This window comes from Typopeltis vanoorti, chromosome 5, assembly GCF_054136105.1.
Source record: "Typopeltis vanoorti isolate ZY-2024b chromosome 5, IOZ_Tvanoo_1.0, whole genome shotgun sequence".
NCBI classification, from domain to species: domain Eukaryota; kingdom Metazoa; phylum Arthropoda; class Arachnida; order Uropygi; family Thelyphonidae; genus Typopeltis; species Typopeltis vanoorti.
The window spans coordinates 46,792,992-46,807,828 of NC_143553.1; the positions used below are offsets into that span (position 1 = coordinate 46,792,992).

Here is a 14,837-nt window from a genome sequence, read left to right on the forward strand (position 1 = left end):
CAATGGGTAAACTGCAGCCATCAATGGGTGAGCATGATCAGCTTAAGATAGGATGTGGCATTCAGATGATGTTCGACTAGGGACCTAATGTGTGCAAGAAAACATTCCCTACACCATTACACACCTGCTACTTGCCTGAGTTATTGCTTCTTGGCAGGAAGGGTCCATGGCCTCATGTTGTTGCTGCCATATTCTGGTTCTAACATCAGCATGATACAGTACAAGCTGGGACTTGTCGCACCAGGTGACATTTTTCTAGTGTTGTTGATCATGTATCAACTGAAGCCAAATCTCCCTGCTCTGACAGCAATGGGACCCAAGATGGTTGCCTGCTTCTGTATCCCATCCATGACAGTATGTGATGAACTGTGCACTCTGAGATGATGTTCTGACCACTACTGTTGTGTACTGAGCTGTGATTTGACTGGTTGTGGTCCTCCTGTCACATTTCACAATCCTTGTTCATCAATGAGCTGTTTCCACTAATAGGACAGCCATGCTTGAAGTTGTCTCATTATTACACCACTCTTGGTACACCCTAAACACTCCATAAGAGCAAATATTTGCAAGATACTGGAACCAACAATCACACTACATTCAAAGTCACACCTTTTACCCATTCTGATGCATCAAAAAAATCAGATGCCTGATTTATATATAGCAAACTGCAGTTACATTACTCAATGTCTTCAGGAATGGCTTATTTTTCTAAATGGGGAGGTGTTACTAATAAACTGATCCCTCAGTGTGTATATACATAAAATATCAAAATTAATTTTACTGGAACTCTAAATAACTTATAATTATCTAAATGAGAAATAAAAGCACTTAAAATTTAACTATCAACCTCCCTACATGGTGTCCCAAAATAAGTTAAAATCCCTTCTAGTTTTCATGCATATCATCTATTTTCTTAAATGAACTGGATGTTGACAAACTATTGACCAATGTAATGCATTCCATTCATTTGTAAATAAGAAAAGTCTATCTAACCCTACTTTTACTCTATTTACTGGAACAAATCCTTGTTCTCCCTTGTGTATACTATGAACAATCTGTTTTGTTCATAGGTGGGATGATCACTTTTGTGATCATCCCACCAATTTATGTTTCTTGCAATGCTCTCCTATAACAAACTTGATGATCCACATTCTTTCAACATGTCTCAGTCAATATTTCATAATCCAGATATATCTCAGTACATTATCCATTGCATCCAGATCTCTCAAATTTGTGTGCCAAAAAATCCAAGTAAAATAATCTGAATAAAGCCTGATTAAGGGTTAATAAAAAAGTTATCGTTCTTATCTCTGCTTGCCAGTGTCATCATTACTGCAGTAATCCTGTTTTCTATATAACCTTATTCAATGCATCTCCAAACCTACTTTTTTGTTTGCTAATGCACCATCATGCTTTCCATTCATTTCTGCATTACAATCTCACTCACTTGGTGCCTTAAATTAAAGATGCCATGAAATTATATTCTTGGTTTCATCCTTTATCCAAGTGTAAGCAAACAAAATTTGTGCATGTGAAGTCAGTTCATGACTGGGCTACTTATGACTTCACATCAATTGCCTTAGTATCCCATAATGCAATGCACACCCTTGCAGACATGTATAATACTATGCGAAGGACCACTACCTAGACTGGTTTTGGCATTTATTAAGGTCTCATCAGTGGGAGCTAAACCACAGTAGCAATACCCAGGTTGAAGTAATGCAGAAGTCATATTTCTATATACAAATAACCAAAAGATGTCACATCTTATTATTAAAATACTCTGGATTAGAGAAAGATGAAATGTTTTTTTCACTTGGTTATACTATAAAATTACTAAGGCAATTGATGTGAAGTTATTAGCTTCTATATATAAGTAGCCCAGTCATGAAGTTACTTCATGTGCAAACACTGTTTGCTTACACTTGAATAAAGGATGAAACCAAGAATATGATTTTGTGGCATCTTTAATTCATAGTATAGCCAAGTAAAAAAAATTTTCAACACCACATGGTACCTAGAATGTGAACTCATTGATTCTCCAACACCTTTTATGCCCAAAGTGGAACAGCCAGAATTTCTGTAGTCCTAACTTTTTAAAGATCAGAGGGCAGACTAGCTATCCACTGTGATTTTACTTAATTATGATTACTTATGATTTACTTAATTACTAGTCTTATACATCTTGTGTAATGTTCAGATAAAATACAAATAAAGAAAAGGTATTGACAGAGAGAGATTTTTATATTTATAACTGTTATACATCAAATGCACATAAACCAGACATTGAATATAGCATTGACATGAGGCTCATTGTTTGTGACTTATCTCAGTCTAATTCACTAATATGTAGATCTTTGATATATGCTGACCAAAACTGGTTTTAGAACGAAAGCTTGATTTTTGTTACACTGGGTTGAACATAATATCATTTCACTCACCTCTTGAAATCTGTGAACATAGTCGTTGAATTTTTAAGTATGGCATTTTAGTAAGTTGCCAAAGTACTTGATTTTCTCTGGTAGTGTGAAATGTCAATTGTGCCTAATGTGCCCATTTTCCATATTATGTTCTTTGATGCAGATTTCTCCAGACTAACCTTGTCTGTCCAAGATACTGCACATACAGAAATGTTTGTACAATTCTGGTCACCTAAGAGAGAAATAAGTTGTTTTGGAAATTTTAGCATAATGAGCATCTTTTGTAGTGATGTGAAAGCAACCTTTAAGTTGTATCGCTTGAGAACAATCAACAGTACAGGTTCAATTTTAAAAGAACATTACAGGTAAAACAGCATCATTATTTTATCTGTAGCCTTTTTTTCCCCATATGGTAGAACAGCACCTTTGTGCTGTTTTTCTACCATATGGGGAAAAAAAGGCTTGAAATTGTATCCATTTTTCAGTGGTACATCTTTAAGGTATGTTTTTTTTTTTTGTTGTCATCTGGATATTGCAAGGACCCCATCTTTGAGTGTTTTGATGATGGTTCATTTTCTTTTTTTTGAGCAAGAGGGTAACGCGATCATAGCTAGAGCTGGCAGTAAAGTTTTACAACTGGATACCCTTCCTGACATCAACCCTCGGCATTTATCTGGGCTTGGGACCGGCACCTATTAGAGCTAGCTTGCCACCCTTCAGCGACTGCATAAGACGAAATGACTTAACAAAATGACATAGCAAAATAGGAAGGAGCAAGAAGAGAAGAAAGAAGGGGAGGGGCCAGTCTACAGATAATATAACAGATGTATATTACATGAAGTAAGGCATGGTCCAGCATCAGGTACCTCGGGTTTGCCATGCCTGTATACTCACTAAAGTGAGCCCTTGATGGTTTGGTCATGTGATGAGGACGAGTATGTGGGAAGAAAGGTCATCAGATGGATGTGCAGGGAAGGAGGAAGTGTAAGCAGCCAAAAAAGAGATAGAGGGAGCTGGTGGTGGAGGACTTGAGGATGAAGAGCTTGGATGCGGTTACAGCCCAAAACAGGAGGATATTCATTAAAAACAGCAACCCTACTTAAGTGGGACAAGCTGCAGAAGAAGATGGTAACACACGATGTGGCATGTAGATATTTTCCAATGTTGTGCTTTTTCCCATAGACTTCAAGTGAAAGATTGCCATTATTTTCTACCGAGATGAAAATATCTAATAATGGAAGTGATCTGTCTTTTTCAACTTCTAATGTGAATTGGATTTCCTGGTTTAAGCTGTTGAAGAATTCTGTAAAATTGTTGAGCCTGGCAATTATGAAAATGTCACTGAATATTGAAGCCACAGTCTGGGTTTAGTATGGTACATACTGAAGGCTGTTTGTTCACATGATTTCACATAGATGTTTGCAAAATGCAGTGAATTGGATATGCCTATTGCTAACCCCCTCTGTTTGTTCACAAGAGGTAGTGAAATCCTGAGGAGTGTGTTTTCTCAGCAAAATTTTAAGAGTTTGACAGTGTCTGATGAAAAATATCTAAGATTAGTGTGTCTTGGAATGCTGCAAACAGGCATGGGACATCCAAACTTGCCATGTCTAATCCAGTTTATATCTTATTTTGTTCATGAAGTCTTTGGAGTTCATTATATATGATGTTTTCCTAACATGTGGAGACAAAAGAGTAGATAAATATTTACAAAAGGTAGTACGTGGCTGAATGTTTGGCATTCACAGCAAGTCTATGTGGAACACCCTCCTTTGGTGTTTTAGATACATCACGGATATGAGGGATGACTGGAAGTTTTGAAGTGATTTCTTCTTTGTTATCCTTATGCAATTGCAAAGATCATTATTGGTTTATGTTCATTCAATGTATAACAGTTAATATCTCTCCCACCATTTGTATTTAATTTGAAAATGTACATGAGAAGATGAAACTGGTAATTACATATTTTTCTTTCTAATTAAGTTGTACATGGTGCTTCCCAGATGAAATAAGTGTGAACAATTCAAGACATGGAAACCTCAACTCACAGGTTGAGTGTTTTCCTATCAAGGAATACACAGCACTAAACACATGTTTGGCTAACTATAAATGTGCAAATCAATCAGGAAGATGGAAGCTAAAGCTTCTGGGTAGATATCAACAGCAAGGATAGAGTATTTGATTCCTGAGATTAGTTTGGAAAGTTAATTAAATGCTTAATTTGGATATTAATAGGGCTTGACTGCATGGGTCAATATGTAGCAGAATCCTTAAACTCACATCTTATTACTATACTCTGCTTGGTTAAGAGTGATCACAACTTTTGTCAGCTTTAATAAAGATAAAATCAGATTATCTTTTCAAGTCAATTATGCCATAATACTAAACCATGGCCCAGTCATGATTTAGGATTTTGGCTAGGCCACGAAAGCAAAGCTTTATGAAGAAAGGGATGATCTTTTATTAAAGGTGACAAAGGAAGAAGCCATGGTCATTCTTAATTTTCTCTCTTGCCCAATTCAAATTATACGATTTTTTCTGGACTGTTCATCTTAATGTTGATTGAGGAATTTTCTGAATTACTCTCTATACTCTGATGAAATGCATGATATTCACACAAAAGCTCAGTGTAAGTCAAATTATTTTATTACTTTATACTTATACAGAGTGATTTCCATGTTTCAAGAGGTTTCTACAATATGGTCTACATGTTTGTTTTTGTCAACATTTATCAAAATGATCAGATAGCAAGCTGGTGATTTATCCGACTACCTGAACATGTGCTTGGATACAGTATTTAATTAATCAAGTTTATAATCAATAATTAAACACATGCAGCTGCCCAGATGACTACCTTTGTCATGTGTGTAGTACTTCACATGAATAAAACATCTGCCAGCATTTCCCGTTATGACTTCTGAATCTGTTAGAAGAAAATTCTGGTATTATTATTGATTCTTGCACTCCAGTATGTTGCCATAATCATACAAGGTGTGGCTATAAAGTGATGCTACTGATTTTACTCTTGTTTCACATGCAACAAGTAGAGGTGTTATATGTGAAGCAATTCTGATTAATAGTTACATATTAACTAGTTCAGTCTGCTGCTAGCAGTTTTTGCAAAATTTTGCAAAAACTGCTTTTTTTGCAAAATAAATACAATTCTACAAAATTTTGTTTTGTAGTATTGTCATTAAGATGAGTATTTGTTATTTTAGAGTTGGAGGGGGGGGGGGGAGGAATTAAATTTTCTATGAAGTAAAGATAGAACAGTAGCATCACTTTATAGCCACACCTTCTATGACTTTGGCAACATAATCTTACAAGAACTACTTGAAATGTTTAGAGCAGATTAAGTGGTTTGAACTATCTAAAATGTTTAAAGAAGGGCCAAAAAAATGCCAGTAATGAATGAAGCCAACGAACAATTTAACTATTTACAGAATCAAATCTTGAAAGAATTTTTAATCATCCAAATACTGTTATCCATACAATAAATTCTCTAAATTATATTTAGATAAAGAAATAGCATCATCATATTAATGGAAAATGTGAACATGAGAACTATGCCAATCAATAGCACATTAGACAGTTTTTCTTGCCTCTAATACCATTTCAAACTACATCTTGAAAGGACAAGGATTTAATAGTATAAAGAATATTCAAAAAAAGCAATAAAACAAGTATGGAAGGCAATTGTAAAATAAGAGTAAATTATTTTAATGTAACACCAGCACAGGTACAAGAAGCCTAAGGAGACCTTAAGAGATACAGTTCACTGGAATGTATCAATAAAGACTAAGAACTTTATAGCCACACTTCATACCCTTTCTAATAAATAATTTAATACAAACATTTTATTTTTGCAATATTTTGCAATAAATTTTATAACTCAGATCAACTCAAAACACCGATCAGTCACTTGTAACTGACAAGTACATGCTAAAATTAAATCAAGGGTAAATGACACTAAGATGGTGACTGATATTAGCAATTTGTGCTAATATTGAGATACAATGCTTTCACTGATGTCAGGGGTGTTAAAGCAAGGATGATATTCTTGGTTGATACTAAAAGATCCCTAGAGATGAGAATTCTTATGGCTGTCACCAATCTTTGGTCTTTTAATTCAGAGAAGATCTCATCAGGAATATTGAGGATTTCCCTCACTAATATTACTCTTTGAGAAAAGTTCTGAGTTTTGTGTGTGTGCAGTTTTGATGAGTGGTATTTCGAAGTGACATGCAATGAAGTAGCACCAAACATTTATATGAGAATATTTTGACAAGAATGTCTTCTGAATAGTCCTTCCCCTCTCCCACATGCTATCTTTTCAAATATGACATTTCACTTGTTAAATGAATTATCAGAAAATATGGTATTGCCATCTGCTGATATTTGAGAACTTGTGAAGGTCCCTGATAAACTTGAAGATGAAAGACTCATTCTGAATTCAGCACCAAATCTCTTTACCTACCATGGAGCTGCACATTGATACTCACTATCTGGTGCAAACAATGACTGCACTCATAAGTGTAATACTATACTGGGATCACAGAAAGCCTCAAGTCCTGTTTGCAAACCATGAAGAAGACTTACCACAGTACCAATGACCCATGAAGGCTAGTCCACTAACCAAATGATACTGGCTGAGTCATCCACAATTACTTGTCTCACTGATGCAGGGGCAAAAGAAGTATGAGAATAAGAATATCCTCTTTTCTAGACGTCCATGGATCACACTGCATGGGTGGCAGGGCACTGGATCCCCAGTAATGGTGGTTTGGAAAATAGGACAGTGAAAAAGACTTAAGAAAAGTAGAATGAGGAATACTGAAAAAAAAGAATAGACAAAATGAAACGACCAGTACTATTACTAGAATGTCTCCACCACAAGCAGATGCTCCACATGGAGGGGGAGATATGTGGATCATAGAATGGCTGTTTTTTTGTTTGTACTACTACTATACCAAAAGTTATGACTGAACTGAGGAAATTACTGTAACATACTTACAACCAAAGCATTAAATCCAAGTTATCACATTAATAAGATGTACCTGAAATCCAGAGGTAATATAACATTGATAACATGCATCAAGTTTAGAAGCAATATAACAAATAACTAGTTTCAGAGAAATATTGCTATGAAGGTGAACACTTCCACTTATATTCCAGTGGAAGAAAATACAGAAACAAGTCACTAAAATTTCAGGTTTATGGAACATCAAGTATAACTGGCAGCAGTGATTCCGAATTATAGACACTGATATGCAAAAGCAGAGAAGGTAAAATAAGATTAGGGGATATTTGTAAGGGAATATCCTGGAATATTGTGTATGGAATTATGACAGGGAGGGTGGAAAAGTGATTACCTGATTTTGCAAGCAGAATGCCCTAGGTGGCTGCCCAGTCACACCTAGGGCACTCAAAAAACACAATTTTTGAGAGGAAAATCTTTAAAGGTTCTTTGTGCTCTAGATGGGATTTGAATCTAAGTTTTTCCAAAAAAAAAAAAAGCATTGTCATTATCAATCAAACAATAGAAGTCTTACAATTTTCTCTAAGGCATCTTGATATATGGAATATGCACTATGGATGTTTTATTGAAGAAATATAGAATGATTATAGACCATTATTTTTCTATAATATGGATATTATTCTTTAATTTCTGTTATAAAAGAATATGTATGGAATAAAGGATGTGGGAGAGCCTGTGTAGCTCAGTGGATGTGGCGTTTGCACACCACAGCGCTTGGCTGCACAAAAGAAGACTTGATTTAGGGTCTAGTCAGTGACTAGAGGAAATTTTTCTAAGCCTTTTTTTCGACCGGTTGTTCCTGAGTTAGTCTATCTCTGGCATGGGCAAGCGGGTTTTCCCTCCCGGAAACTCTGGTTTTTTGTCCCATAAACTCAAGAAAATCAACCACATTATTTCAGACATTAAGTACGAGTGTTAGGGACCATGAGATGGCGGCACTTGTTGAGCCATCTCTCTTCACTGCGTGTGCTGCTTAATTAGTGATAGCCTTGGGCCAGCTATCTCTGATTGGGTACCAGTGGAGATTGAACTGCCCACTCAGTCTCTAAAAGTTAGATAGGGCTAAACGGCCTTGCCTACTCCTTATATACGGAAATAAAGGTGTTAGATGATTTTTTTTTTTTTTTTTTTTTTTTTAAGAATGTGGTGGTTTTTGGCTGCAATGATGGCAACACTCAACTGGCTTTCTGCAGACCAAAAATTGAAAACCACTCTCAGTTGACTAGGTATAAGAAGTCATGGAAGGGTATATCATTATCAGATTAACTTTCCAAAGTAAATGGAAAAAACATTATGTTCTATAGGCACACTTTTAGTTGCAGTTTTCAAGAATGCTCTAACTATTCTATGTAGCAGTCAAATGTACAGATGAATAAAATTACAATGACAGCATATAATGGATACCAATTTACTTTAAATGAAGACCAATTTCCAATAGCTGGCCTGGTTGGCCGAATGGTTAGTGTATCAGCTCTCCGGGAAATAGGCTGCAGGTTCGAATCCAAGCAAGGGCATGTATGTTTGTGATTGTGAAAACACTAGTGGTGGTGGATGGTGTTGGTGTAGATGATAAAGGTAGTTGCAATTGGTGAAGATGGAGAGTTGTAGAGTAGGTACCCTCCCTCAATGAGCTTTGGACTCCCTGGAGGCATTACATAATAATAATAAATATTTAGTTGTTTCTTTGTCATAACATGCTGTTTGTCCTTTTTATGCAGTATTTGAGAAAAATTGTGCATGTGTCATGATTTTGGTAGCACATTGTACTATACAGAGTAACCATAACAAGGATCATGAGAGCAATGTAGATTATAATCAGATTATAAATGCAATCCAAATAAATAGTGCTACTCCTTTTGTTCTAGTAATTACATGAAAGGTTCAAAATTGACATTCCTCATCATTTTAGAGTTCTAACTACTTCAGTTCTGCATTTTGTGACCACTATGGTTTGTTGCTATATGGATTTCATGTTGGAGGTTTAACGGAGTATTGACAGCACTAGGAAATGATTAAAAATTAATTTTTATGCTTCCAATATTTCTTCTGAGATCTTCAAGTACAAAAAACATTGTCACACACACACACACACAGGCAACACGATACTTAATGAAACACGTGGGTGACTCTAAAGTTCTATCTAGGTGGTGTGCCCTCTATAGGCAGCAGAGGATCTAAACTGGGACCTCTGACAATTACTGTTTCTCAAATTTTGGGAAGTTTCATGCATCCGTATTTGTTTAAATTAGGTTGATTACTGAGTGCCACTGCAGATTCCAAAACTGGCTTTCCTTTTTAAATTTACTATGGTGGAGCATGGGTTTCTCCCTGAAGATCCTGTGAGTGGTATTCAATACATGGCCTACAAGGCTAGATTGACCAACCATAGCAGTGATTGCAGATGTATGACTTGTGTTCATTTAAACGGATGGTGGCTGATCTACTTGTCAGTCTGAAGTAAGCCAACTTGCAGAAACAAGATACTTTATATATTCCAGGCACTGAGAGAGGAAGGAGCTGATCTTTGGTAGAAAGGATAAAGGTAGCAAGTTTCTTGTGTAATAAAAGCTATGTAGAGATCGTCCTTTTTTTAAAGACCTGGCTATTTTTTCTGATGGGCCACAGACGTAGCAGATGGCGATGGCATTTCTGAAAGCCTTCTGAAGCGATGGCTGAGGAATGGGGAAGGGACTGATTATGTTTTAAATTCTGTAATCACTGTAGCCATTGTATAAAGAAGGTGTTGTGTTAGATGAAAGCGGTTCCACTGGAACAAAGATTATAGTTCAATTGGCTAGTTTTTATGATACCATATTGTTGAGAGGGGGGGGATAGCTGGTGAATTTGTCTGCCCATGTGAATGGGGTTTTCTATATACAGCGAAGGAGAGTTTCCTATTTGGAAGGCATATTACTAAGGTGTCTAAGGAAGGGTAAACTATTGTTATTTTCCTTTTTTCATCATAAACTGGATTCTGGGATGTAGACTAGTGAAGTGATTGAGGAAGGAGTCTAATGTGTTTGTGCCATGAGGCCAAATAGAAAACACATGTATCTTAATGATATAGGTTCGAGAGGCTGAGCCTATGGGTTCGTTTTTCAAAATTTTCCATGTAAAAATTGGCTGGGGGGAACCCATAGCAGTTCCCTCTTCGTAAATTTTGTTCTTGCAAGAAAAATAACCAAAATTGATAACAAAGGAAAAGAAATTTAAGATATCAGATGGAAAATCATTTAAGAGTGTTAAGGTGTCATTTAAGGGAATATTGGTAAACAGTGAGATGATGGCAAAGCAAACCAATATATCTGTATTATTTAGATTTATAATGAAGATTTTAAAATGAGTCGAGTTTTATATAGAATGTGGTAAGTCCAATGAGAGGGATAAGAGAGTTGGTTAGCTGTTTTCACAATTTTTATAGCATGGAGCATCAGTAACATATGTTTTTTTTTATTTTTATTTATTTTTTTTGGGGGGTGGGGATTAGATTTAGGAATTTTAGGTAAGCTATGTATCTGGAGGAGGATGAGAACCAAAGGGTTTGAGTTTTTCTGTTATGCCCAGGGACCAGGAAGATACTTTAAGTTTTTTAATTTTTTACCTTTGTTTCTGTGAGATCATTATCTAGTGGAATGTAGGTAGCACAATCTCAGAGAATAATATTAATTTTTTTTTTAAAATAATTGTGTGGCATTAAGGACAACTGTCATTCTACCAAAGATCAGCTCCCTCCTCTCTCTCAGTGCCTGGAGTATATAAAGTACCCTGTTCCTGCAAGCTGGCTTACTTTGGACAGACAGGTAGTTCAGCCAGTATCTGTATAGATGAATACAAATCATACATCTGCAATCATGACTATGGTCAATCTGGCCTTGCAGACCATGTATTGGATACAACTCATAGGATCTTCTGGAAGAAATCCACCATAGTAAATTTAAAAAAAAAAAGACTGTTTTCTGAATCTGCAGCAGTACTCAGAAATCAACCTAATTTAAACAAATATGGATGCATAAAGCTTACCAAAATTTGGGAAACAGTTGTGAGAGATGCCAGCTTACGTTCTGGGCAGTCTACAAGCACTCATAGAGGGTGCAACACCTAGACAGAACTTTAGAGTCACCCACTTTTTTCATTACGTATTGTGTTGTCTGTGTGTGTTAGAAATGTTATTTGTATTCCTTGAGGATGTCTCAGTTACTGAAAAGAAATATTGGAAGCATTAAAATTAGTTTTTAATTCTTTCCTAGCACTCTCAATACTCCATTAAACCTTCAACATAACATCCACTTGAGCCTTAACACACGGCGGCTATATGGATTGTTTATGGCAAGAATTTAAAGTGTGAATGTAAATTAATAACAATGTTATGAAAATAACATAACACATGAAATACACAAACATTATCCTTTCCTTCATGCTTACACAGTGATCAGAATGCATCATGATACTTATGAAAACAACTAATCCGACTAACAGGATAAAGAACAAACTAAAATTACTTAAGCCTGTCACTTCCTGTTAAAAAAACTAATACCCCATTACAGCCATTCTTCCAGAATATATAGTGTTCCCAAGGTACACAAACATAATGTCCTGCTTTGGCATAGTGGAGAGAATAGACAGCCCTAAATATCTCCTAGCCAGAAATTAGCATCAATACTCAAGGAGTTGGTAGGTTATTCTCCCTTCTATATAAAGAACATGCAACACTTTATAAACAAAATTTAAAACATAACACTCGGCAAAGATGATTTATTAGTCAGTTTGACGCTTTTGCCCTTTACACAAATGTCCAAATCGGTGACAATTCTTCTCCTACAGAAGAAATTTCAGCCTGACATTACGGCTCTCTTTGTCCACGTACTACATTCCAGTTACTTCATGTGGAAAAAAATAAATTTTACCTACAAAAAGAAGGTACAGCCATTGGCTCGCCACTATTCCCCCAATTGCTAACTTTTATGTGGAAGCTTTTGAGCAGCATGCTCTTGATTCCTTTGCTCTAAAACCTACAGTTTGGCTTAGATACATTGACAATGTTTTTGTTATCTGGCCACACACACACACACTGCCAAATGTTAAACACATTCTTTATCTACCTAAAAAAACAACATGAGTGCATACAATTTAGTACTGAAATTGAAAATCCGAACTCTCTCCCATTCCTGGATACACTGGTCACACATCTTCCCTTGGGGAATCTATCCTTCACTGTTTACTGCAAGCCTACACATACTGGCCAATATATACATGTTAACTCATATCACCACCCTTTGCAAAAAACTTTGTAGTCATTAACACCCTCAAAAAAGCAGAGCTATAACAATTTGCTCTAATGAACAAGCTCTTAAACAAGAATAAAAAATTATTAGCACTACATTTATAAGAAAAAAAGAGTTATCAGAAAAAATTAATAGAATCCTACACCATTATAATCTTAATGGCACTTTTAAACCACCTTTACATATTCAACTCCTCTAAGGATCCTCTCCCACTGGCACACTCCGGAGTTTATTGCATCTATTGCACCTGTAACTTACCTTATATTAGGGAAAGTGAACGTACAATTCCTATCTAAAAAAGAACACAAATGACACATTAAATTTAACAATTTTGGTGAAGCAGGCCTCTCAGATTTGAACCAAACTGATTCAAAAAGAAAACTTCTTTACATCATACAAAAACCTGGAATGAACGGAAATTTAAAGAAGCCTGTGAAATTCTGATTAATCACCCTAATTTTAACAATAATGGTGGCATGACAATCCCAAGAATTTGGATGGCACACTTAGTTTTCTAGCAAACCCTAACTTTACGACTAAGCAATTTTTCAACTTTTATTGGCCACTAACCATACCACTGTGTTGTAATTTATGTGTATACTATATAGGTGATTTTTATTTTATTTTTCTTTTTGCAAGCATGTTGCTCTCCAGCTTAATTTAATTTTGTAACCTAATAGATGATAATATTAACAACAGGACTCTAGCTTTGATGCAAGTTTTTTTTTCACACCAGAGGTTAGGCCAATAGTTGTAATGGTTGGCCAGTAACTTTAGCATACCATAGATTGTTGTGCAGCTTGTTTCTTTCTGTGTGTGTATTCTAGACGATGACCTTAACGTGAAGGTCGAAACGTCAAGTGTTTATTTTGGTTTATATTAAACTAAAGTTTTCCTCTAACACGGTAGTTGTTTCCATAAGTTTCATGATGTACACACACAATATATATATATATATATATATATATATATATATATATATACACAAGGTGTCCCAAAATTCACACAAGAAGTAATTTTGATAGAAAACACAGGTTTTTAATTAAAAATTGTAATTTCTTATTGATTCATAAAGTATACAGTATAGGGTTATGCATGGAATAGTATAGTGGGTAAATGGCCTCCATGGCTTTGCTGGCACATACGCACTCTTTTGTCGAAATTTTCCATGACCGTTTTGCATAAATGTGGCTGAATTTCGTTGTTACAGCGCTCAATTTCCTCCTTCAAGGCATGGGTGGTCATGGGCTTGTTGGCATAAACCTCAGACTTCAAAAAAACCCAAAGAAAAAAGTCCAACAGCGTTAAGTCACATGATCTGGGCGGCCAATTCTGATCACCAAAACGGGAAATTACACGACCGGGAAATGACTCATGCAGTAATTGAATCGTTTCTCGAGCTGTATGGCACGTGGCACCGTCTTGTTGAAATTGAAACCACATGTCGTCCACATCCATATCTTGCAATTTAGGGACAAAAAACTGGATTATCATGTCGCGATAGCGAGCACCATTAACTGTTATTGCCTTACCATTTTCGAAGAAGAATGGACTGATGATACCTCCAGCCCAAAATCCGCACCAAACAGTGACACGTTGTGGATGCATTTGTTTTTCAACAATCACTCGTGGATTTTCTGAACCCCAAATGCGACAATTTTGTCGATTAACAAAGCCATCAAGATGAAAATGAGCCTCATCGCTGAAGATGATTTTGTTCGAAAAATAAGCATCCACTTGTTGTTGTTCCATAATCCATTCAACAAACTCTCTTCGCTGTGTGTGGTCAGTTTTTAATAACCCTGAACTGTCAGCTGTCACGCTGTCTTTTTTTTCTCGTTGGCAACACTTTACCGCACAAATGTTGCTACATTTAAATCTTGCGTGAATTTTGGAACACCCTGTATATATATAAAATATTCATCCAAGTTTCATTTGCTTCCTCAGCCTTAAGTAAAAGGCTGGTTATATTCCACTAATTTGAGCCCTATCTAAGGGCTTATGAGTTGTGGAAATATCTTCTAAATACGAATGCTGTGCAGAACAAAGTGGCCTTTTGCAGCTGCCCAGTATTTAATCCATCTAACTTGAGTGCTT

General features: G+C 36.0%; 1 protein-coding gene across 4 annotated transcripts in view; it reads right to left on the reverse strand.

The window, feature by feature from the left end:
- The window catches only part of LOC150106358 (protein regulator of cytokinesis 1-like), a 203,418-nt gene that overhangs the window by 16,653 nt on the left and 171,928 nt on the right, over positions 1-14,837 (reverse strand). The window contains exon 12 of one of the 4 annotated variants that reach the window (XM_090392400.1): positions 5,051-5,343. The exons of the other annotated variants lie outside the window; for them this stretch is intronic. Within the exon in view, the coding sequence (XP_090248526.1) occupies positions 5,329-5,343 (15 nt within the window). The 3' untranslated portion in view covers positions 5,051-5,328. Of the gene's footprint in view, positions 1-5,050; positions 5,344-14,837 lie in introns of those variants that run through there. 4 annotated transcript variants of the gene reach the window in all.